At 44.7% G+C, this 26,039-nt stretch overlaps 2 protein-coding genes across 2 annotated transcripts; one reads left to right on the top strand and one right to left on the bottom strand.

Moving 5' to 3' along the window:
- Positions 1-482: 482 nt before the first annotated feature.
- On the bottom strand, positions 483-5,471 carry ddx18 (DEAD (Asp-Glu-Ala-Asp) box polypeptide 18). The gene is made up of 14 exons (XM_079231217.1): positions 5,339-5,471; positions 4,767-4,910; positions 4,433-4,633; positions 3,702-3,837; positions 3,480-3,580; positions 2,864-3,063; positions 2,554-2,668; positions 2,151-2,290; positions 1,910-2,071; positions 1,671-1,823; positions 1,458-1,571; positions 1,283-1,339; positions 1,004-1,181; positions 483-866 (listed from the first exon to the last, which is right to left on the bottom strand). Exons 1-14 carry the CDS (start codon positions 5,442-5,444, stop codon positions 721-723), a joined length of 1,953 nt encoding a protein of 650 aa, XP_079087343.1. The 5' UTR covers positions 5,445-5,471; the 3' UTR covers positions 483-720.
- A 4,835-nt stretch (positions 5,472-10,306) lies between these two features.
- On the top strand, positions 10,307-25,565 carry LOC306747406 (actin-related protein 3-like). The gene is made up of 12 exons (XM_079230466.1): positions 10,307-10,443; positions 14,341-14,396; positions 14,671-14,795; positions 16,046-16,156; positions 16,523-16,618; positions 16,778-16,885; positions 17,781-17,924; positions 21,201-21,374; positions 21,515-21,607; positions 22,210-22,335; positions 23,276-23,359; positions 24,393-25,565. Exons 1-12 carry the CDS (start codon positions 10,400-10,402, stop codon positions 24,486-24,488), a joined length of 1,257 nt encoding a protein of 418 aa, XP_079086592.1. The 5' UTR covers positions 10,307-10,399; the 3' UTR covers positions 24,489-25,565.
- The last annotated feature ends 474 nt before the right edge of the window (positions 25,566-26,039 follow it).

Below are 26,039 nucleotides of genomic sequence, written 5' to 3'. Positions count from 1 at the left end.
TAAAGAAAAAAAAAAAAAGACTGCATAACTTAAATCTTGTTAGTTCTAGTGAGATGAAAATAAATAAAATGTAATTTTTCACAATGAGCTAGAACTTGTTTTGGGGTTTCTCATGTTTCTGCCTCCCAACACTTTAGAAAGCCCTCGTGTCTGGAGAGGACTGGGAAGTGATGTTAACCAGATCTAAAGATCATTACGCACCTCAGTGCTGAGACGTACAACCATTAAAATAAGTCAAAGCAACACGACACGCTCTGATGAAACTCTTTAGATCTGAGCCATCACACACATCCACTGATGAGACGCCTCAAGACTGCGTTGTTTTTCTTCAAATTTAACAATTGAGATTTTCCATCATTTAAAGGGAACATGTGGTTACTGTATCCATGTGAGGACTGATTTACTTCAGCAGTGTGTACGTGCTGTAACAATGTGATGTAGAATCACAAAGTGTCCACGTAGCATGAATGAAGCAAACGTAATGAAAGTCGACATTTAATATTCCAGACAGGTAACATGAAGTCATGTTGGAAAAGTGAGTCCACAGCGGAGCACAGGAGGAATGCAGCGGCCTACATCCACGATGTGTACATTTACAAAATACTCTACATGTTAGACGGGAGCCCCGCCCTCTGTTCAAAGCAGGAAGTTCAGATAAAAGGGCAGGTCTTCAGATAGACAGGAGAGGGATCAGTCCAGGGAGCGTTCCCGTGAAGGGGTTCAGCGGGAGAACTGCCTCCGCTCCCCCTTTCCTTTGTTCACGTGCTTAAAGACTCGGGATTTCTGCCCGAAATTGGACTTCTGGTATCCAAATCCTGTTCCCCCGGTTCTCTTCCCCATCTTCCCACCTCTACTAGCGTGAACACCTGGAGAACAGCAGAGTTAAGGAGAACTACTTTTATTTTAATACACAAATCATACCTACTTGACACGAGGAAACAATTACAAATAAAGACAACAACAAACAAAAACAAACAAACAAACAAACAGCAGCAAAGGATACTCAGGTCGACGTAAGGAGGCACTTTGAAGCCGAACGACAGCGCCACCATGGGGAGGTTGAGGGTGTTGACGTTGTAGATCTGTTTGAGCGAGTGGGAGTCGTACGCCCTCACATACGACTTGTAGGCCTCTTGGGCCGACTTGTGGAGATAGTAGTTCTTCTCAATCAGCTTCTCCATCTTAGGAACAAGAGGTGGATGTATTGTTAGACTACAACACTTTTATATCTTTAGAAAACTACAGACATGTAGAAGCTGCTATTAAGAAGTACATGTCTTACCTGGGACTGGATATCAGAGATTTTACTCCAAGAAAAGTCAAACTCACTCAGTGGAACCTGAACAAAGAGAAGGAGCAGAGTAAAGAGGCGTGTCCCGGATGAAGACCTGGCACATGTCCACCTGCTGGGACAAAGCTGAAGGAGCTAAATGACCACGAGGGTTTCCGCTGGTTACCTTGGCCTGCTTCAGGAAGCGCAGGAAGCCGAGCTCCTCTGGCCGGAGGATGAGGAGCGCGTGGCCTCGGCCGTTGATGCCTCTGGCCGTCCTGCCCACCCTGTGGATGTACTCCTGCGGACACAGAACCCAGCTTAAAAGGAGTCCTAGTCTAAAACTATGACCAAACTATTGTTTTAATTATGGTGTTAAATGTAGTTGTAGCTCCAGTACCTTGGGGTCATCTGGGGGATCGTACTGGACGATCCAGTCCACCTCGGGGATGTCCAGGCCTCGGGCTGCCACGTCAGTACACAGCAGGATGCCCGTGTCGGCGTTGCAGAACTGGAAGAAGGTGGTGGTGCGCTTGGTCTGCTTCTGTTTGCCCTGGAGGAAACAGAATGAGGAGAGACGGGTGAGGCCGAGGCGTCTGAACACGACTCTGATGCCAGGGGGTCGGCGACGCGTCTTACATGGATGGCCATGACGGGCAGGTCGATGTAGTTGAGGAGCTCGTAGTGGTACTTCACAGACATACAGGAGGCGAAGAAGACCATGATCTTCTTCTTGCGGTTCTTCTTCAGGAAGGTGAAGAGCAGCAGGAAGCGCTTCTCCGACGGACACACCACGTAACCCTGAAACACCAGACGGGTCTGGTTACAACGCGGCAGAGGAGCGCGGCCTCACCGCTACATGGGCGGGGGGGGACAGTACCTGCTCCAGGCCGTCGACGGTGGCGTTGTCCTTGTTGTCGTCCACGCCCACGTAGAGCGGCTCTTTCTTCAGGGAGATGCGAGCCAGGTCCTCCACCTTACGGGTCTGAGTGGCCGAGAACAGCATGGTCTGTCTCTTCTCTGGAGAACGAGGCAGAGACGTTAAAGAGGGACTCAGAGGGAGCAGGTCATCAGGGTGGACATTGTTTAAAGAGATCTTGAAGAGTACAAGCAGCCTGTGAAAGCCTGGTGGAGTTATTTTTATGGACTCACAGTATATCTCTATGCTGTATGGATTTTGACCGGTTTTAAATATTCCAAATCCACCCAACTTGATGAAAGTGCAGTCCTAATATGCCAAAGTACTCCTTTAACTACACCGTCCCATCTGCAACAATACGTACTTGGCAGCAGCTTGATGATCTGCTTCAGCTCCTCCTCGAAGCCCACCTCCAAGATTCGGTCGGCCTCGTCGATAATCAGACACTGTAGGTTCTTGTACATGAACCCAGACGTATTCTGAAGACACAAAAAGATAAGTTTTATAATCAAAGCAACGACATGTATAGGAGGAACAGATCAACACAACAACAATCTCCTATTTAATGACCCGGTTTCTATGAAGATCGGTGACTACTAATAGTCTGTGTAGACAACGGCCACTTTGATACGGTACTCTGTTTGTGTCCCGGTTCTCCCCGGGACCCTGCTCACCTGGAGGTGGTCCAGCAGACGGCCGGGCGTGGCCACCAGGATGTTGACCCCGTTGGCCAGTCTCTGGGCCTCCGCCGAGCGGTTGCTGCCTCCCATGGTCAGACCGAAGGTGTGCACGTGGTGCGCCATCAGCTCTTTCAGCACGCCGTACGTCTGCATGGCCAACTCGCGTGTGGGTGAAAGGACCACCACGCCGGTGCCTGAGAGGAAGGGGGAGAGGGTTAGTGGAGGTGAAAGTCGTTTCCTTCTTGCGTGGCAGCGTTCAAAGCAACAGGAAGGGATGCGTTCTAGAAAGCTTTGCGTTATGTAAAATTATTTTTACATCCCACAGCAATCAATAAATGAAATGCTGATAAAGAGAAACGACGGTCCGCCAACTGTGGCCGCTGCAGGAATAATAAGCCAAACATTTGATTTGGCCTGTCATTACACATCATGAGCTGATACCTAAACAGCTGCGAGTGGTAACAATAGCTACGCTCGATGCTTACGTTCATCCTCATAAGTTCTTACTAGATTCAGTCACTTTAGAAGCTAGTGATGCAAGCTACTTTCATTAGCAACACAGTTGGAGTTTTTCTGTTGCTGGTTTCTCTAAAGTTAACAGGAGTCTTACCGTTTCTGGGCATGAACTTGAGTTTATAGATGAGCTCTATAGACGGGATGAGGAAGGCCAAGGTTTTACCACTGCCTGTCTTGGCCGCAGCCAGAACATCCCTAAAGAGAAGCAAAGCAGACAAACACCGTTTAAGTTCTGGTCTAACGGTAATATGTTTGTTTTTTCTCTGAAATGAGCCGACCTCTGAAGGCCAAAAGACATGAAACATCAGCTGCTTACCTTCCCTCCAGCAGGGGCCGTATGCTTTTGTGCTGGATCTCGGTCATGTGTTCAAAGCCCATCTCCTTCACGGCTTTCAGCGTGCTGTCACTCACCAGCTCAGCAAGAGAGGAGAAGGACGTGTCTTCAAATGCTCCTGAAATACCAGAGACACTACATGAGTGAAACGCTCTCCCAAAGGCAGACTCCATTTCAAGAAGAAGGCCACGACAAAAGGGAAAGAAAACGGGAGGATCGGTAGTGAGAAACTAAAACAAATCCAGGTGTCCTAGCGGTTCTTCTGGTCAGGAGGGCCACTGGAGGCTCCTCCCACAGACAACCACAACAGTTTCTGTATGCCTTAGTTGACACCCGTTTCAGGATGGGAACGCTGAGCGGGCAACACATAAAGGCAACGCTCTGAATTTCTGATTGTCACTACCGGAGAACGTGTGTGTGTGTGTGTGTGTGTGTTGAACAGTAAAGAGCTTTACAGTTCGATGCAGCCGATCCCTGAAGCCCACAGAGTACCACAGTACCTGGTTAACTAAATACAGTTATATACACATGAAGAACCTGGTTAATAATGTAGGTTATGTGTATACATAACTGACAAATGTTAAGTACATATTAATGATGTGCTTTCACACCACAGAGCCGGTCCAGCTGCTGCAGGCCCGTATTAGATTCTGGACGCAGCTAATGGACATATAACCACTGAGGACCCGGTCCGGTCTACAGTCCTTCAGTACCTGTTAAACCAGATGGTAACGCCGGCTGTTCTTCATCATCATCATCATCATCATCATCATCATCATCATCTCCGTCTTCGTCCTCCTCCTCATCTCCCTCCTTTTTGTCATCTGCAGCTTCCTCTGGTTTATGGCTTTCCTTTTCTCCATCTTCTGTTGTATCTTCCTCCTCTTCCTCCAATGTTTTGGTCTTCTTCTCAACTGGGATGAGGAGTACCACATGTTAGTCATCACACACAGACACACACACACACACACACACACACACACACACACACACACACACACGATGCAGTTCATCAATATCAGGAAGGTACATTCCTCCAGCTGTTACCTGGTGACTCTGCAGCATCAGCCAGCTTCCGTTTCTTCTTCGTCTTCTTCTTCAGAGGGGTTTCCTCTGCCGGGGCCTCTTCCAGCGGAACCACGACCCGTTTCTGCTTCTTCTTAGACTTCTCCTCCAGTCCGTTTGCGTTTACTGTCAAACACATCGCGACAACACACACACTCAACGTTACTCAGCCGATCAGTCACGTGAAGGAAACTGTTAGGAAGAAGTCAGTTTAGAGTTGGTACTGGTAGGCCTTCGGGTTACTTCCGTTACTGGGTAACGTTAACATCCGTGTAGCACAACTTTAGTTACCATGCTAACGCTAGCTAACCACATTGTAGCGACGCTTATGGATAATAATATGCGACACATTACGGTGACAAAAACACACGAGTATGTAATGTCACAAATTAACGTCAGCTAACGTTATTTTACGTTTCTACGTTTGACGAGAGTGTCTAATGAAAACCATGCTAACGGAGCTAGCTTAGCATGAGAGGTCGTCCCGGCTTCAGAAACACAGGAAACAACAACAACAACAACACGCGAACCCTCCGTCCATCCTCCTCACTTACCGGCCTCCTCCTCATCTGCCTGCGTCTGGAGCAGTTTGCGCTCCTTGTTCTTATCTGTTCTTTTCTGAATTTTCTTGCGGAGCAGCTTCATCTGTAGGTCCGCCATGGCAACAGCGCACTGCACACGTGTGTACGAGAGTGGCGCTGAGGACCCTTCAGAGCTCCCGTCTGCGTGCCTGAGTGAAAAGATTAAGGACCTCGCTCGTCGAACAGGCATTTATCAACGGCGAGGATTATTAAAATACAGAAACGATGGCAGTTTTAAGCTATATTTTGCAACTAAAACGCTTGTTTAGCATGTAGCTGCAACCTGAGTCTGCTCAGCTAGCCTTCAAAAATGTTATAACACATTTAACTAAATGAAACATGGGGTTTAACGTTAACTGTATTTGATAAAAATATATAAAACATAGTGTGACACTGACTAATGGTAGAGTTTTAAGCTTCTTTTCGATGTCATACTAGATGTAATGGTCGCTGTCAGTAGTGTATTTTAAAAGTACAGCTCCATACTAATATATATGTTTTTTATACTGTAATTAGCACTGTATGGCTCGTATCAACATATTTCTGGTGAAGGTGTTAGGTTTAGCTATTGTGTTTCCATAGAATGCACCTCTACAGACCCAAAACATTAGTAAAACAATGCATTGCTCAAACATGAACCTTTCCAGTAATGTTTGTTTTATGGGGTCATTCGCAGCTCACAGGGTGCCTGTAGTGATGCCTGTTAACTGACAACATAATGTATATATAAACATAACATAAGCCTGTCTTGTAATATGATGATCGTTCAATTGTTTGATGACTACATGGCAATTTTGTCATCAAACTATTTAACTGTAGATTAATAATTTCCACAAATAAATCCAGGATGCGTCAATATCTTGGAAAGTATGCATACATTTAACATTGACTGGAACAGGAAGTTGAGACCTTTAACTGGCAATCGATGAACAATTGGAGTGGAGGTCATGACCTACAGGTTATCACAGCACTGACACGCATAACGAATATATCTAAATGGAAAATAATGTTGAGACCTGTTGCTCGAATAAAACAACCTGTTTCGGTGTCCTCATATTACTTTTGTGTTTTAGATTTTATTTAGCAGATGCCTTCCACTGTAACTGACAGCTGTTATTGTGCTATATTGTGTGTTTTCATGTCTACACTAAAAGCATGTGCTGTTTTCAAACTACAGTAGTCTACATTTTCAAAGTAAGACGGCAGGTTATATCAGATTGCTACTAACTACACTAAAGCATGTATTCATTTTTGAAAACATGGCATTATAGTAAGAAGAAGAAAGAAAGAAAATAATACTTGTATGAGACTTGTGAAACAGCACATTGAAAAAATACAATACAAAAATAATTTGAATTCTTTAATTATAAAGCTGAGCTGTACATTCACTAGAAACTACATCTTGTGTTTTGAAAAACCAGAAAAGTCTCTCGGCTTTGATTTTGGATGTGGCATCACTATGGATAATCGTTGGTATCCTCTACAAAGTGCTACTAAGTGCTGACACGTCACACATATCAAGTCTTCTGTAAGGCATTTAAGTGTTCCAATTCTCAAGAAGCTTTCTAACCTACACTTACTGATTGAGATGACTAATCAGAAGATATAGTACATGTCCTCCTTGACCTGAACCGTGTGTTGCTCTGTCTCTCTCTTGTTCTCAGCAGCCTGGATGAAAACCAGGCAGTCGTTTCCACTCTTCTCCTCCGCTGCTCGGACTTGCTGGACAGACTGCAAGACTGGACATCCTCCTCAGGTGCCTCATCTCCTCCCATCTCTGCGTCCCCCTTCCGACCTCACAGCCCTTGTTCTTTCTCTTCAAAAGCATCTGCCTCCACGAGTGGTGCGTCCATGAGGATGCCTGCCGGGGCCTGGAAGAGCCCCGGCAGGCATGGGTCTCTTCAGGACAGGTGGGGCTCTTCAGCCGGATCGTGCACAGTCACATCCTCGTCCAGTGGGCTCCCAAACGAGCCTCCCATCTCCTGGTCCATACTTCCTTCGGTCTCCAGCTCCTCCTCATGCCGGTCATCAAACTTGTCCTCCTGCAAAAAAAGTGCAAGCACGTACATAAAAGAAACGTGTGCAATCAAGATCTGCAGGGAAAGCAGATTAGTTTCCGCATTAGTTTCAATTTACCAGGTAGGAATCGCCTCGCCTGCGAACTATATAAGGCCTCAAGATGTCCAGTTTCTCCCGCAGCATCGTCTGCTGGGCGGTGCTGAGGTTCTCTGGATGCCACAGCATCCTCTCGTACTGAGTCCGGAGAGATCTGGATCTTCTCTCAACGTCAGACACTGCAAGGAGGAAATGTGCTGAATAGTAATAGTAACAGTAGTAAAATTAGTAGGAAGAAGTAAGGATAAACTAGAACACTGTCGGGTAAACCCACATGGTGGAGGAGTGACGTAGAGACTCTGGTAGTGGTAAAGAATACTCTGCTCCATGGTTTCTTTGACTCTAAATGGACCATTATTTACTAAATGAACATCACGTTTAAAGACACGTGGCTGGTTGCTGCCTGGGTTAGAAGCTGCAGTCAAGGAAGTAGACTTTACCCCAAAATTAAGATAAATGTTGAAGGTCCCCAATTATGCAAAATTCACCTTTTCTTGTCTTTGTTACTTAACTATGTGACCCCAGTGTGTCTACAGATCCCCAAAGATTCAATATATTTTTATTGTCATATGCACAGATAACATAGTTACTATGTACAATGAAAAGCTTGTTTTGCTGGGTCCTCCTAACACACAAAATTACAATAAAATAACAAAATAAGAGTGCGCCATATTGCACTTTTGCGTGCGCAACCGTTAGAATAAAAAATAAAAAAACAAAGTGTCAGAAAGGAACTCCCCCTCTCTTTTTCTCCTGCTTCATCTATCTGAAACCTGTGTAAAAAAGAGCTGATCAAAACCACCAGACATTTGTGAAGAGGGGCATAAACTATAATTTAGTCAGTAAAGGAAGAGCTCAAATGCGAGGGGGCGTGACTGAGCGGCAGCTCATTTGCATATTTAAAGCTACAGACACAGAATCGTGCCAGAGTGCACGTCAACACATATTTGAGACCAATATAAATATATAAATATAAAAAGAGCATCATGGGGTCTTTAAACATCATGTCAGCCAGCTTCCATTACATAAAGACAAACTTGAATAAAGTGCAGCCGGGTGCACTTCATACTCCAGCTGTGCATGTTGGATCAGGTTGTATGCACACTACTGCGCTCTCCTGTAACTCTCATCGTGTTGCACCCTGGTCCCGCTCACCTGGCTTCCCGACCGACGTCGCGAACTCGGTCCACAGCTTGGCCCCCGGATCTGACCGCGGAAATGTGTCGTCATAATATACACATACAGGTGCTGGTCATATAATTAGAATATCATCAAAAAGTTGATTTATTTCACTAATTCCATTCAAAAAGCGAAATTTGTCTATTATATTCATTCATTACACACAGACTGATATATTTCAAATGTTTATTTCTTTAATTTTGATGATTATAACTGACAACTAAGGGAAATCCCAAATTCAGTATGTTAGAAAATTAGGATATTACTTAAGATCAATACAAAGAAAGGATTTTTAGAAATCTTGGCCAACTGAAAAAGTCTGAACATGAAACGTATGAGCACCTCAATTGTTGAGGCTCCTTTTGCCTGATTTACTGCAGCAATGCGGCGTGGCATGGAGTCCATCAGTCTGTGGCACTGCTCAGGTGTTATGAGAGCCCAGGTTGCTCTGATAGTGGCCTTCAGCTCTTCTGCATTGTTGGGTCTGGCATTTCGCATCATCCGCTTCACAATACAAACTCGCCTGACCTCAACCCCATAGATTTTCTATGGGGTTGAGGTCAGGCGAGTTTGCTGGACAATTAAGAACAGGATACCATGGTCCTTAAACCAGGTACTGGTTGCTTTGGCACTGTGTGCAGGTGCCAAGTCCTGTTGGAAAATGAAATCTGCATCTCCAAAGGTGCTCTAAAACGTCCTGGTATACGGCTGCGTTGACCTTGGACCTCAGAAAACACAGTGGACCAACACCAGCAGATGACATGGCACCCCAAACCATCACTGACTGTGGAAACTATACAGCATCGTGGATTGTGTGTCTCTCCTCTCTTCCTCCAGGGTCCCAGAGTCTGGAGGAAGAGACACACAATCCACGTTTCCACAGTCAGTGATGAGAGAGCGAGAGAAGGCTTACATTGTAATGATTAATACTACAATAATAATGATAATATCAGTTTTAATGTCCATTTAAAGTGAATATGTATCCTTGAAATATCATAAATTATTATTATTTCATTTTCTCTTCGATCTTTATTGAAGTTTGAAAACAACACGTACACATACACGTTTCCATGTTAGAAAAGGAGGAGGACTTCTTAATAATAAATAAACCACAAAACATAATATGGAACACTCATGAACACGAACACTGTGGAAACTTAAATAAAGGCCGCATACACACTTCTTAATGTGCACATTAAACATGGAAGCAAACGAATCAGAGAGGGTCGTAATAAAACACGGACGCCGTCCTCTCTCGGTGATTGACAGCTGCACAGCCCTGCCTGCGTCGCTCTAGCTACCCGGTGTTACGGTTTAACAGGAGACCGTGCTAACTGGTGACTTTTCAGCCGAACGCGTCCGTTGCCGCTTTATTTGTTTTTTAATACAGTGTCAAACCCTCTCATATACATACTAATATATCATATGCAAATAAAATAATGCGGCATTCACGAGAGCAGCGACGTGTTTTCTTCATATTTTCAGACAGCTGTCTGTAACTACGACAACAACGGACGCGTTCGGATGAAAAGTCGCCAGTTAACACGGTCGCTTATTAACCCGTAACACCGACCTCCGCCATCTTGCCTCGCTCCCTGCCTGCCAGAAGCCAAGTGCGGAAGTGGAAACGGCACTGTGCGGGCTCAGGGTTCCGCCTGTGGACGGCTCACTATATCCTCCAGCCGACACAGCTATCCATCACATTTTCACCGTTTTTAGACGACAGAGACCCGGGGAGAGATGGCTGGACGGTTACCGGCGTGTGTTGTCGACTGCGGCACAGGGTAAGCTGCTCAAACCGAACCAACGGGTGTCACCAACGGGTGTCACGGAGAGGCTGAGCGCGGCCAGGGGACTGTCAGTGTCAGCGGCGGCGACTGGGTGTGTGTCCGTCTGTATCGGAGTGTATGCAGGCAGCTAGCCAGCGAGCTAACATGCTACCGAACAGCGAGCGGTGAACTGGTAGTGACTCTCGCGGTTGCGTTCCGAGACAAACCCAGTCAGGTCGCTCGGGCTGCTCTGACGTGCTGCCGCTGTTTTAGTTTGCATGTTGGTTTCCTCCTCTCATCACTAGCTGAGATTCATCACTCGGCTGTGTTTTCTCCCCGGCGAAGAGATTGAGCTGCCAGCTCGTGAAACGTTAAATGACGACCGAGGGAGGCTTCCCTCCCAGATGGGTTCATTCATTTGGAGCTGGCGGGCCTTGCTCTGCATTATAACCGATGTAGTCTATATCTCTGTTTAATTTGCAACATGTTACCACAGGACGTGTCGCTGGAAGATACGTGCCTTTAGCCAGTGCAATGGCAGAAATGTTTTTGCTTGGTATTGAGCAGCGCGATACTACTTCCTATTCAGCCTACACTTCCTCATTCACGCCGTTTAGTCCATATATGGTGGTTTCTGGGCATCCGAGCATGCTGTTTTGATTAACTTCTCTAATTTCTCTTCTTTGCCAGGCTAGCGACTGTTTTCCTGAACGCATTGTCTCAACTGCACTGACCTAATAATAAGAATCCGCTTTAGCAGCAGATGTTGCTTTAAGGATGAACATAATAATCCGGGACTAGATGTTCTCCTCGGTTCTCCTGCAGCTCCTAGTGATCCGTGTGCAGCTCCACACTTCTGATTGTATTCGCCCCTTTTTTGATGACGGTTTAAATGTATGTGAAGTATATTCTTGATTCTTAATCGTTTTTGTTATGGTATCCACATGCACCTACATTCTCTCAGTGAGGAGGATACATGTCTTGTGACTACTGGTGACATGCAGATGTGTCCAAATACCAGCCTTCAGTCAGTTTTGGGGGTCCAGCAGTGGTTCTGCGTGGCTTTGCATGTAGAGGCTTGAACTCTCCACACTTCACGTTGCATACCTCTCCACTCACCCACGCCTCCTCCTCCAGGCTGTGAACCAGTGTGCTGCCTCCCATCTGCACTGGGACAGCATAAGAAAGTGCAGCTGAGGATCTTGCTTGGCCTCTGCTAGTTTCTACTCATCGAGCAGATGGCCTCCACTCACTGGCCAAAGCTTATAGTCATAACGCATATGTTCCAATATCAATGACTAGTACACAATTTACCTTTTTTTTTAAAATTAAATAACACATGCTCTTTTAGTCAGTTTGGGTTGAGCTTGCCTCGTGATGAGTTGTTTTTAAAGGGACACGTTGCCATGCTATGGCTCTGCAGCTTAGCCAAAGTGTGCCAGCTGTGGGCAGATGTTCTAGAAATGCTGAGGGAGTTCAACAGCTGTCTCTGAGTCATGCTCATGATGCCCAAACCAGTGACCACTCCCCTTCCTATTACAGATTGATCTTCTCAGCAGCCTGGCTGCTATTATTAGAGGAGACGACTTGGCCACGCGGTGAAATAGCCACAGTCACATCAAGACTCGGTGTCGGTTAGGTAGTCTTTAGTTTGTCTCAAGGCCTCCATAGACACCGACATTGCAGGTGTTGCAGCTCAGTGCAGTCAAAAGGTTCGGGTGGAGTAGTTCCTCAGCAAACACTTGAAAGTTCCCAATATGAGGCTACAGGCATTAATGAGCCTCATTCAGCATTGTTCTGAATGACATTTTAAGGTGAAGTGATAGAGGACAGATGCCAACAAGTAGCTGCTTCACTGAGCTAAAGGTAACAAAGTGCTCCGCTCCAGCTGGGCTGTGCGATGATGTCCCCCGTCAGACACGCGGTGCACCGTGAGCCTGTCGGGGCAGGTCGAGGGAGACAAGCTGGGACCGCTCTGTGGTATGAAGGCGATCAGAACGCTGCTGCTGCTGCATTCGGCTGGCGTCAGCCCCAGGTTGCTGCTACTCTCATGAGGCTGTTGTTGTGTCGACTGCCTTTTTCTTTACTGGGATTAAAGTGACAAAGTGACTTAAGAGGCTGGTCCAAACAGTATGTCAAAGTGGTACAGGCTTTTTGTCAAAGAGCAAAGTAGTGGGCGTGACCAAACCCCTGTACACAGGCCTCTGTCAAGCCCAGAGCCATGAGAAGATCCAGTAAGTCACTAGTGACTAGAGAAGCTTCTCCATATTGTCAGTATGAACTTAGAGCTCAGAGAATGAGAGACTGAAATACATTGTGCCTTTTAACTCTAGAAATACTGCACACAGCGGAGCTGACAGTGTTCTACTGTATTTGAACTCAATCTCTTGCATGCTCCCATTGTGTTGGGTCTCCTGGCTCTACCTTGGAAAATCAACATTGGCAGCGCTGTTGGTTTTTCAGATAGATAAAGTTGCCAGATAAGATTATATAACTTTATTCACACACTTTTCAGCTCCTGAAAAAACTCATGTTGCCCACTATCACCTGTTAGGTAGTGTCGGTTCATGTCGAAGGAGGGTTTTGTTCTGAGGTAGTATCAAGGCTCCTGTATCATTCAAACGTTTGACATTAAAATGGCATGATTGTTGCATAATGTCTTGTTAATTTAGCACCACTTATGTGCTATGGGGGTATGTTCATTAGCGGTCATGTGGGTCAGCACGTATTCTTTTGGAAATTCTTCAGTTGGCAGGTAGGGCGTTTCTTTGTTTGGTGTTTAGCTCGTAAGTGGTAGCGCACCATTAAAGACGCTCATTGTGAGTGCTGGGTCTTAATCTCATATTTCTACTTCCTGTCTGCAGTTATTCTACACACATGTGTGTTGTTGCTAATATATACGAGATGCACCACTTCCTGTGCAATAAGAAGGGTTTCACCCAGGAACAAGAGTCTGTGTCCAGGACAGGAAATTAACAGATTTCATAAACTTGTTCAATGTTGGTACTTATGTGGGGGAACAAACCAAAGACATAGTTAAGTCCCATTAGAGCCTATTTGAGACCAGCGTTTGCTCATAACATTCCCAGGTGATTTCTTCTAAAGACTGCTGATGTGGCCCTTTTTTGAAAGTTGAATTCCAAGGAGCCCCTATTATGACCAGGATGTGGCCTTTCATGCCCACAGAGCTTTGGCGGGCGTCAGGACTCTCCAGTGTCCTCTATCAGTCCCTTGGGCCCCGTGTGCAGGAAGTATGGGAGTCCTGTCTGGGCCTCACCCAGTCAGGACTACATCTGGTTCACATGTGCCCCACCAAAAAACAACCAGTTGCAAAGATTGGAGACATAAAAGGCTGTGAAGTCTAGAGTCTTTGATGCAAAGGCAGAAGGTGTCTGAACTGAATGAGCATACACATTGACTTACTAATGGTTTTTAGAAACATCTTTCATCATTATTTTATTCATGCAACTTCCCTCTTTGCTCAAGACTTTGCTTCTTTTTTTTTATCTCAAAGAGAAGTAGGCAACGACAGTAGCAGTGTTGAGGTCACAGCCAGTTTATATTAAGGATAGTCAGTTTGCGCAGAAGTTAACTAACCCCCCCCCCATTTCTCTCTGAACAAATATGAATAGTGTTCAGTTTCCCGATACTACATGAATGGCTCTTTTAATGGCTTCCCATTAGCAAACTCCAGGGCCTCTGCTGTTTTTGGCCACCCACCAACCCGCCAAAGGACAGTGATGGCATTGATCAAAACGATAGCACAGGACGAGGAGACGGGGGGCCAAAAATAGTCTTTTAGTGTAGTAAACTTTCACGCATACAAATGTGGTGGCAGCAGTGTTAGAAGGTGGTTTGGTTTGTCCGGAACATGCAGCCTCTCTAATGAAACGTGATGCTTTCCTCCTGCAGTTACACCAAACTGGGGTATGCAGGGAACACGGAGCCGCAGTTCATCGTTCCATCATGTGAGTATTTCACCGAGCGTTGAGTTGCCCTCACACTCTGACACTAACTATGACCGTGATGCACGTTTTAAAAGAGGAACACGTTGGCCTTCTCTTCCTGTTTGCTGAGGGTTGTCCCTGTAACACCTGTCATGGTTGAAAATCTCTTTTACGTTCACCGCTGATTTGAAGTGTTTGATCATTCTAGAGCATTTTAACTTGCATATCAATCAAATGTACACACCTCTGTAAGAGCGCCTGTCCTCTCTGTTGAATTCTCCATTTTTCCTGTCAGGTATCGCCATCAAAGAGTCGGCCAAGGTCGGGGACCAGGCCCAGCGGAGGATGATGAAGGGGGTGGATGACTTGGATTTCTACATCGGAGATGAAGCAGTAGACAAGCCCTCATATTCCACTAAGGTACACACAGCTCAGCACGCCCACAAGAAAGCAAACGTTCAACGTTTTACAGTTTCTTCAGAGACCCATGTATTCATCGTCCCTGCGATGCTTTTAGTGATTCGTAAATAGCAGTTTAAAAGAGAGACTTTCCCGCCATTTTGTGGAAATGTTCTCCTTTTCCCCGAACCAGAGTCTTTCACCGGGTCAAACACAGCGTGGGAACCCACTCTGTAAACTCCTTTAAACGTCTGCGCTATACTTTGAGTGTGGAATGACTAATGACGACCTGTGTTTCTCCGACAATGGGGCCTCTGGCAGGATGTTGATCAGCATGTATGTGTGAAATGACATTTGTAGGCCCAGCCGAGTGAGTTGGAGCTGCTGCATACACAACTGTATAAAATAACAGATCAGATCAAGATGATGCTTTATTTGACCAAATTTAGTACATTTTCTATGACTTTGCAGAAACCGTCTGATTTGATCTAGTTTTCTGAGAACCCCACGTGCATCATGTGAAACGCACAGCATCCACACACATTTGTTCAGAAGTCGTGCAGGCAGCCGGCCTCTCACAGTAGACTCATCGTAGCAGCAAAAATCATCAGCGATGGCGCTGCTCCCGTTCCGTGTCCCAGGGACCCAGCATGCACTTCACCGGCACGGTGGCCCACTTCTGGACCACATTCCAATTCTGAGCTGGTTTTTCAGTTTGCAACGACAAAATAAAGTATTCATATGTGCACACATTTGCACTATTCGCCTTCATCATACAAAGGAACAGAGATCACATCTGGACTACGTCTAATTTGACATGGTGAAGAACATTTTGTTGGCCTTTTGATGACAGAAGACACTGTCCTGTGTTGTCGGACCTGTTTCATTATGAAAGTGCTGTTATGTCACCAGAAATGCAGAGTTAAAGTCTTCCAATCAGAGTAGCTGCTCACATTCAGGATAAGTGAACCAAACCTACATGTCAGAGTGCAGCGCAGAGATTTGACTTCACAGGTCAACTGAGCAGTGAAACACAGCTGGCTAGAGAAATCAGAGACAAGCGGTGTTATCCACAATACATACATTATGTAGTGCTGGACAATCTAACTTTTTCTTCGAAGCACAGTTTGCCATTGAAGCGCCCACATTTTACTGTTTGTGTGCTGCAATGTGTGTGCGTTGCATCTTTATATTTGGGCTTCCTTTTGTTATGGCGGCTGCCATCGTGTCTCAACACAGTGTCCTAATTAGCTGGACTCTTCTACCAACAGTGGCCCATCCGTCATGGGATTGTGGAGGACTGGGACCTGATGGAGCGCTTCATGGAGCAGATCATCTTCAAGTACCTGAGGGCGGAGCCTGAGGACCACTACTTCCTCCTGGTAAGAGGCTTAAGGCGTGTGCTCCATGGACATTTGTCAGATGTGGGCTGTGGCCTGTAAACGACAAACTGTTGACACAAATAACCGTTCTTTGCAGCCAAAATTGCACTTTTTTGTGTTCGCGTTAGCTTCTTGCCATCACATGACAAATACAACTTTATCTCAACTTAATGCTACTCCAGTATGCTGGTTGCATCCAGGCTTTTATAGTTCTATATTACACTTGTAATGGTGAATCAAACCCCGCTTTTAAAACACCCTTTGTAACAGAATAACTGTTGTGTGTGTGTGTGTGTGTGTGTGTGTGTGTGTGTGTGTGTGTGTGTGTGTGTGTGTGTGTGTGTGTGCTTTCTTCTCCGTCTGCAGACAGAGCCTCCCCTGAACACACCAGAAAACCGAGAGTACACAGCCGAGATCATGTTTGAGTCCTTCAATGTGCCGGGGCTGTACATCGCTGTGCAGGTGAGCTATGAGACACACTTCTCTCTTCTGATTTATCATTCTGTTCAGCTAATGCACTTGTTCTGCTTCCTTATATGACCATGACGGTGGAGTGTAGTAGCACACAGGGATGTGTACAAACTGACTGTGTGTGTGTGTGTGTGTGTGTGTATGTGCCAGGCTGTGCTTGCTCTAGCAGCCTCCTGGACGTCCAGACAGGTGGGCGAGAGGACGCTGACGGGCACCGTCATCGACAGTGGAGACGGCGTCACCCACGTCATCCCTGTGGTGAGTGTCAGGATCGACACACACTCTCTCTCCAAAAGACACGGCTCCATCGCTCTCTCATGTATGGCCAGACGTATGGCTCGTATGTCCCCACAACCATTTAATCTTCATAGAAGTTATTCATCTTATGTAAAAACAAAAGTCACAAAGGCTAAATGGGTCTTTTGTACATTCCTGAGGTGGCCTTACTGTGTGGATCTCTGAGGGAGTCGTGGTCATTTATTTCGCTCTGTTCAGAATGTTGATTGACATTTCAACCAAAAATACCACTCTACAATCACTGGGAAGTATTCCATCATTATTCAAAGATGGTGAGTTTTATTTTGTTTCTGTCGCGTTTGAGTGAAGTTTGTTTTAAGCCGCCACGCACAGCGCACAGCGCACACACTGCGACAAGTACAACCGAGCATGCTTGTGATACTCCCATTGACGATTTGATTTAAAAAAAATTATAATTGCAAACGCTATATAAAAATAAGGTCCAGTTCAGAAGAGCGTTTTTCTAATTTTGTGATCATTCCCGTAATGTTTTACTTTTAGAAACCCCCGACAACTCACTGTTAACCAGCAGGCTGAGGGGCAGCAGTGTATCTGGAGGTTTCATGCACTATGTGGACGACACTGAGACATTTTCCACCCATGGACTTGCCCAGTAACAGGATAGTGTTGATGTTGAAAAGTAGGCCAAAGTGTTTCAGCGGCTGGAAGGAATAACTGTTTTAGGAAATGTGCTTGCGGAATACATTCAGAGTCTGGGTGACTGAGTCAGCATGTCTGCAGCCACTGCTGAACATGCTTAAAAAGCCAGCCAAACACAACACTACGGGGACACGCAGGGCGGATGGCTTCCGTTCCCTCGCCTCTGTCTTTATTTACTCCCCTGTCTCTCTCTCAGGCTGAAGGCTATGTAATCGGCAGCTGTATAAAGCACATCCCCATCGCCGGGCGAGACATCACCTACTTCACCCAGCAGCTGCTGAGGGAGCGGGAGGTGGGCATCCCACCGGAGCAGTCGCTGGAGACGGCCAAGGCGGTCAAGGTTGGTCCTCAGCTACACTTCTTCATCATCCCATGGCTGCTCTGTTGTCTGGAGCCTCTGGACCGGACGCACAGACCTGTAATATCATACTGATCTCATATGAGAGGAACATCATTAGGTACAACAGAGCATTGGTTACTATCTGACAGGATATGTTTCATACCCAAAGTGGAGAATAAAACAATATGCAATACTGGTAACAGAGGAATAAGTGGGAGAAAGAAGCTTATTCCTGAAATCATAATTTAATGAACAATAAAACATGAAATGAACGTCGTCAGCAATCCTCCCTAAATCCTCCTGTTCTTATAGCTGATGGTACCAGCTAGACATTCTGCTTCACATAACATTCATACTTCTTTATTTATATATATCCATGTATTGGATATAATTGGATGGCATAGGAGACTCATTACCTTTATGTTTAAAGCTGTTAGATTTTGAAAAAGTAAAAAAGATGAAAGAAAGTAATTACAGTGGCAAACCTTAAAATAATGACTTAGTATCTCATAATAAGGACTTAGTATCTCATAATAAGGACTTAGTGTCTCATAAAAATGACTTAGTGTCTCATAGTAATGACTTGGTATCTCATAGTAATGACTTAGTGTCTCATAGTAATGACTTAGTATCTCATAATAATGACTTAGTGTCTCATAGTAATGACTTAGTATCTCATAATAATGACTTAGTGTCTCATAGTAATGACTTAGTGTCTCATAAAAATGACTTAGTGTCTCATAGTAATGACTTAGTGTCTCATAATAATGACTTAGTGTCTCATAGTACTGACTTAGTATCTCATAATAATGACTTAGTGTCTCATAGTAATGACTTAGTATCTCATAATAATGACTTAGTGTCTCATAGTAATGACTTAGTATCTCATAATAATGACTTAGTGTCTCATAGTAATGACTTAGTGTCTCATAAAAATGACTTAGTGTCTCGTAGTAATGACTTAGTGTCTCGTAGTAACGACTTAGTGTCTCGTAGTAACGACTTAGTGTCTCATAATGACTTAGTGTCTCGTAGTAATGACTTAGTGTCTCGTAGTAACGACTTAGTGTCTCATAATGACTTAGTGTCTCATAAAAATGACTTAGTATCTCATAATAATGACTTAGTGTCTCATAGTAATGACTTAGTATCTCATAATAATGACTTAGTGTCTCATAGTAATGACTTAGTATCTCATAATAATGACTTAGTGTCTCATAGTAATGACTTAGTATCTCATAATAATGACTTAGTGTCTCATAATGACTTAGTGTCTCATAAAAATGACTTAGTGTCTCGTAGTAACGACTTAGTGTCTCGTAGTAACGACTTAGTGTCTCGTAGTAACGACTTAGTGTCTCGTAGTAACGACACGCATACTTAAAATAATGACTTGGTCATACTCTTGAGAAAGTTTCTCAACATTTTGAGATTATAAGTCAATATTTTGAGACGGTTTCTCATTATCTTTGAGATTACAAGGTCATTTTCGTGATACCAAGTTTGAGAGCGTTTTCTATAATGACTTCCAGGATCTTTATCTTCCATCACATTGCAGCACCAGGCTTCCATAGCTTTCTGTGAAGGCGTGTTTGTCTGGAGGCTGAGGACTGCAGTGAGATTACAGATGAGGCTGTTTGACTGCCGAGGTCCATAAGATATGCAGCTGACATGATTGTTTTGGTCTTTTAGTCTTGTTTACACCGTAGAGATAGTCAGGAACTATGGATTTCTGTACTTTTTGTTTTGAAAAAAGAGATGGGCATTTGGAATGTCCTTGTTTTTCTGCTTGAGGACACCAGGTGGCACCATCGGTCTGCCTGTTAATGCAGCTGCTGTCCTTCAAACCTGCACGCTTTTCTTGTTCAGTTTGTTTGTTTACTTTCTGATAATGAACCCTGTTTCACAAACTGACTTCTACCACGGCTCTAGATGAGTTTGTTCGCCATTGGCACGGATCACGGATAGATATGACTTGATGTTAATTCTGTTTGCCTTCTCTTATTGTTGCTCTTTCCCTCAGTCACCACATTTTATTGATTCACCTCAATTCCTCCATGTTTATTAAATAGCTTGCTATCCAAGACGTTGTCCTCGGTGTCAAAGAGCATCATTCATTACCCCGAGACAGACAAACAAGAAGTAATGTCAATTCAAATAATTAGCATTAGTATCGAGGGGAATGCAAGTCGTGCATATTGACAATGATGTCTGGAAACGTTCACTCCACTGCTGTCTGGCTCTCAATATAGACCACTTTCCCTGCTAATCAAACCAATGGCATCTCCAACACTGTGTACTGTTGTGTTCTGCTCATTTATAGTCACTATTACACATGCAAAATCAATTACACTGCAAAGTTTATACCTTCAACAAATGGCAGTAGAATACATCGTATGATTTAGCTGGATGATTCAAAGTGATGATGTAGATGTTTTAAAAACAATTAAAGATGTGTACGCCATAGCTTATAGATGAACATTTTCACTATTTAGAAATAAAGCAACTTGCTGCAAAGAGGTGAATCTGCATGCAACTTTTTTTCCGACCTCATGCTAACTTTGATAGCCGTCTGTTTGCTCTATGGAACTAAAACGACACGCATTCCAGCAGCTGGTGGCTGCACTGGCGCTCACACAGACCACTAATATGGCTCTGCAAGTAGTGGGAGATCTGTGTCCAGATCCATCAACTGGTAGCTCTGGTTGAAAGCACAGAGGAAATATATACATATAGAACACCTGCCAGATCCTCAAAATATAGCAGATGCTACCAGATGTGTTTATGTCGGTGCAGAGCACTCTTTGCAGGTTTTTTTATCCAAAGCCATCGATCCGCCTCCTCGACCAGCCGCCACCGAATCCCCACACTGGACCTGTAAACACACATCCAACTGACTAACGTTGGTGCTCTTCATTAGTTTCTTCCATCCATCTCTTTCTTAAACACCAGGACTCAGATCAGTGCAGCTGGTTGCTCATTATCCAATCCGAGCGTCCTCTTTCCTTTTTCCACTCATTACTGGCTGCAGTTTAAGAAGAAGAAACATAAATAAACAACTTGTGTCAACCCCCCGCGCATCTCTCTGATGTTGCTTGGAAACCCGTTTATACACGGAGAAGAAAACAAGGATTAGAATGGAGGAGATAATGCCACCTCTATCTTTTTAACCAGCTTTACTAGAACACAGTCGGCGATAATTAAAGAGAATTATTAGCACCAATTTAACTTTATTTGTGTTGTTGCGATGCTGATGATACAACTTTACCTCACCAGGAGCGGTTCAGCTACGTGTGCCCAGATCTAGTCAAAGAGTTCAACAAGTACGACACGGACAGCTCCAAGTGGATCAAGCAGTACACCGGCATCAACTCCGTCAGCAAGAAGGAGTTCACCATCGACGTGGGCTACGAGCGCTTCCTGGGGCCCGAGATCTTCTTCCACCCAGAGGTCAGTGCAGAACCATCACAATGTGTGTGTTACACTGCAGCAGTTTATACACACACACACACACACACGCACACGCGCACACACACAGTCTCAGGTGCTGCACAGCATAACACGTCTTCATTGTTTTCTCATCGTCCCAGTTCGCCAACCCCGACTTCACCCAGCCCATCTCTGAGGTGGTGGACGAGGTCATTCAGAACTGCCCCATTGACGTCAGACGTCCTCTCTACAAGGTACGCTGCTTTGACTTCCCCTGAAGTGATGACATCATTTCTTACGTGACAGTCAGACCCATCAGTGACCTGATTCAGAGGTCTGTAAGATTTGTAACTTTTTCATATCCAGGGATTTTTTTTTTAAACAAGGGAACCCCTGCTAATAATAGGCAATGGACTTCTTCTCCATCCAGAGTATGGTGTGCAGTTGCAATGGCCTTTCTTTTCTTTTTCTTTTCACCCATGTGTTTGACCTTCGACTTCACTGGACACAGTTTTAGTAAATGCGAAGATGTTCAAGCCGTTCGTCCAACAATTGAATGCTGTTTGTAACCTTTCCCACTGAAGTAAAAAGCCAGATGTTAGTGGGTTTTCTGTCCAGTGGGAAAGGAGCTTTACTTAATCATTTTAGCTTGTATTCAAATGATGGTTCGGGGCTTTGTGTCCAAGTCTTGACTCATACCAATGATATGTCGTACTTTCTTCCTGGCTGAGTAGAGGCTAGTGACGGTTCCCACGTCACTGTTCCTCAGCGGCTTAGACCGGCTGTCCGCCAGCCGGCTGCAGGCTGTGCTCCTTATCCCACAGCGCCGTCATCCCCTCCGCCCTCTCTCCCACAGAACGTCGTCCTGTCGGGAGGCTCCACCATGTTCAGGGACTTCGGGCGCCGTCTGCAGAGAGACCTGAAGAGATCGGTTGACGCCCGGCTGAAGATGAGCGAGGAGCTGAGTGGAGGCAAGCTCAAGGTGAGGCTTGATTGCTACGCCACAGAGATCGATACGACCCGACACAACACAATTACTGCGTGAGGAGTGAACCTGAGGGAAGAAAAAAAAGTCTGTCCTTACAATTATTGTTGGCGCAGATGTGTATTGAATGTAGATTAGTTTATTTCAATTGCAAATGTATTAAGTACAAACCCAGGGGGTTCTTCAAATGGAATGCAGTTGAATTGTTTCACCTTCAGGGAAGAAGTTAGTCTCTCCCGCCTCCTCCTTACTTGGTCAAGCTGTGAAGGCGTTACCTGTGACTCATCTCAGTGAGAATGTCAGCCAGCCTGAAGCGGAGTTGACTGGCATCTGTGAGTCCTCCTCCGGCATGAAGAAGCAGCTGGTGACTGTAGCTAATCCCAGTCCAGCAGAGAAACACGCTGTAATGCCAGCAGGTTTAGTCTACACCAAAGAACAGATAAACCTCCGAGACATGGGCGGAAACACACTGTGTGTGTGTGTGTGTGTGTGTGTGTGTGTGTGTGTGTGTGTGTGTGTGTGTGTGTGTGTGTGTGTGTGTGTGTGTGTGTGTGTGTGTGTGTGTGTGTGTGTGTGTGTCATTTTATGACGAGGAGTCATTTCAGAATGTCCAAGTGGTTCCAGTAGAGATTTGCAATGATGGACAGTGTTCCCTGATGTTGAATTGATTTGCCCATAGAATTATTATTTAACCAGATAAATTAAATGAGAACCAGTTCTCAATTACAATGACGACATGGCTCCAGCTGCATCTGTTGTGTTGCAGAATGAGTCCTTGAACTACATTCTTGTTGTAATTGTGAATTATGTATCGTGCAGACAGATTGTGCTCTGCTGTATAGAACACTGATGATGTCTGTGACACATGCACACTTCCCTAATGCCTTCAGAAGCCTCTGATCACTGACCCCAGCTCTTCTGTGTCTCGCCTCCGCAGCCCAAACCAATCGATGTCCAAGTCATCACTCATCACATGCAGAGATATGCCGTGTGGTTCGGTGGATCAATGCTGGCATCCACTGTGAGTATTTCAAACATGCACCAGCACTACTCACGACAGGAGGATTATATCTGCTTTCAGATGCACGGACATGATGGCCGCCATCTGGTGTGATGGCGGCCATCATGCGCTGCTTTTACTCCGTCCTTATTTGCTGTGCAATAAGTTTTCACTGTGTGGAAATGAATGCTGTGGGTGGCGGTGCCATTTCTTCTCTTCTCCCGCCTTGATGAGCTATTTGTGTGAGCGAAGCGGATCATTTTACCAGCATGAAATATGACTGAGCAAAGGTTTCTGACGGGTGATTCACAAGAGGCTAATCGGTCCCTGTTGGAGATTCTTGTTCTCGTGTTTCTGTTAAGGGAGACTTTATGCTCTAGATATCAAATAGTATTCTGTGTAGTTCTTCTGGTTCATCATCCTGCGAATGGTTTCATTTGAACACTATTCCACCAAGAATGTACATTGGCAGTAAATATTTAAGAGCCTGGTGTGGTCATTCGTGACATTTTAGTACAAATGAACAATCATTGTTATTTGCAGCTCTGTATTAGACAGTTGTTTTAGTAAAGTCCATTATTTGGTCACACAGCTTAAAATAATTTTCCGTGTACCACTAACAGCATGCAAGCGCTAAAGATTATGAAGTGAAGAAAATGAAACGCTATCTGCCTCTGTGTTCTCCATGGCAACAGTGGCCAAACCCTATTTCAACAAACACTGAAATGCACAACACAAAGCGACAGGATCGTGCCATTATCTAGGTGTTATAACAGTGCTATAATATAAATTCAGAGCATTTCTGGACCCTTCACAACATGGTGGTCGTGAAGGAGGAAAGAAACATGAAGTTACATTTCAGTTTGACTTGAGAGCTTCTCTATCTGCTGGAAGGTCACTCTGAGAAGATGAGCGCCTCTTCCTGGCAGCAGCAGTTTGTTAAAACAAAGAAAACACCACCACCTGCAGGAAATAGATATGCAAATATATGCAACTTTTTTTAATGATGTGTTTTGTGTGTTTTCACCTTAATTTTCCGTCGGTGTTTCCACAGCCGGAGTTCTACCAGGTCTGCCACACCAAGAAAGACTACGAAGAGATCGGGCCGAGCATCTGCCGCCACAACCCTGTGTTTGGAGTCATGTCTTAACCTGGACCTCGAAAGGGTCGCGGCGGGAGGGAGGAGGGGAGAGGCTGTGGAGGTGTAGAGGACGGGCTCAGGAGGAGGTGTAGAGGACGGGCTCAGGAGGAGGTGTAGAGGACGGGCTCAGGAGGAGGTGTAGAGGACGGGCTCAGGAGGTTGGGGACGGTGGTACTTCTGTGCTTTTTCAATACTTGGTCAGCTATGGATGTGTGGGACGGGAAGGCGATCAAGAATATAGAAAGGAAAAACAAAAGAGACCAGACCGAACGCAGACGGGCTGGAAATGTATTGTGAATGTTCCTTTTTCAAATTAGTTTTTATTAAGATTTGTTAAAATATTTTGTCAAAATGAGGGGAAAATGGTTTGTAAGCCAAAACAGTTTTAAGAACATATCTGGGTCTGTTGCGCAACATGCAGTGAGCGACGATGACGATTAAAGAAGATGGTGTTGGTGAGAAAAACACGAATTCCTGACACCAGAGCATATTATTTATGTTTATAAAACACGAGTCCAGACGAGATCCGATGACTCTTGAGATCATTGACAAGTTTAGAACATATTATTGTTTCCTTTATTTTCCGCATATTATTCTCCAGCTTCATATGCACACATCTGTGTATCACGGTAAGAGCTTGTTTATATTTCATACAAAAAGTTTTTATATGTTAAACTTGGGAAATCAGGGGTAAAAAAAATAAAGAAAAAAAGAATAGATGCCAGTATCATCAAGAGACTGTTTTAACCCACGATGCAGCTTTGATACGCAGTATTTTCTTTAGTGTGAGTAGGTGTTCTCCTAGTATTCCCCATGTGTGTCATTGGCGTCTCCCCTTTAATTCTCCGTACAGTACATTTAATGTCAGGATGCCACCTCTGATGCAGGGAAAGAAACGAGAGAGGACTTACTGAGGTTATTAAGATGGAACTGAATGAGAACGACTGTCAGACCAGTATTGTTAGACTAGAAGTTTTTTTTTTTTTTTTTTTATATATATAATTAAATACCAAATTATTAAAAGAATGGGATTTGTGTATTTAATGCCTTGCAACATTCAAATAAAGGCTCTAATTTGTTTCTAAGTACTGGAGTCTTGGTCCTTAATCTCTGATCTGATGATGCTTGTTATTAGGAATGCATTCACTGATGGATGTCACAGTTTCATCATTCTGTTGGGGATATATACAATATGAGGGAAGTCTGAACAGTTAACAATGTGGACGGTCACGCATTTAATTCACTTCAGGAAAAAAAAAGCAGGTTATGAGTTTGGTCCAGTTTGTTTGTCAGCTGGTTGACGGAAAAAACTACTAGCCCTATTTACACGACCCGGGGTGGAGGACTGTAGCCGAACCAGGAGCAGCCATTACACTCTTTATTACTCACCAGTGGAAGAGTGCCCTTCCAGTTTTAACAATCACATTACGTTTGGCGTACAGAAGATATTAACATGCAGTTCCTATTGTGACTGCTAGATGTCGCTATCACCACACGGGCCATCAGCCACAGCACCGGGGAGAATGCTATTCATCCCATCATGAGTGTTTAATCTCTGGG

Source organism: Taurulus bubalis, assembly GCF_910589615.1.
Source record: "Taurulus bubalis genome assembly, chromosome: 15".
NCBI classification, from domain to species: domain Eukaryota; kingdom Metazoa; phylum Chordata; class Actinopteri; order Perciformes; family Cottidae; genus Taurulus; species Taurulus bubalis.
This window is presented reverse-complemented; position numbering and strand designations above follow the sequence as displayed.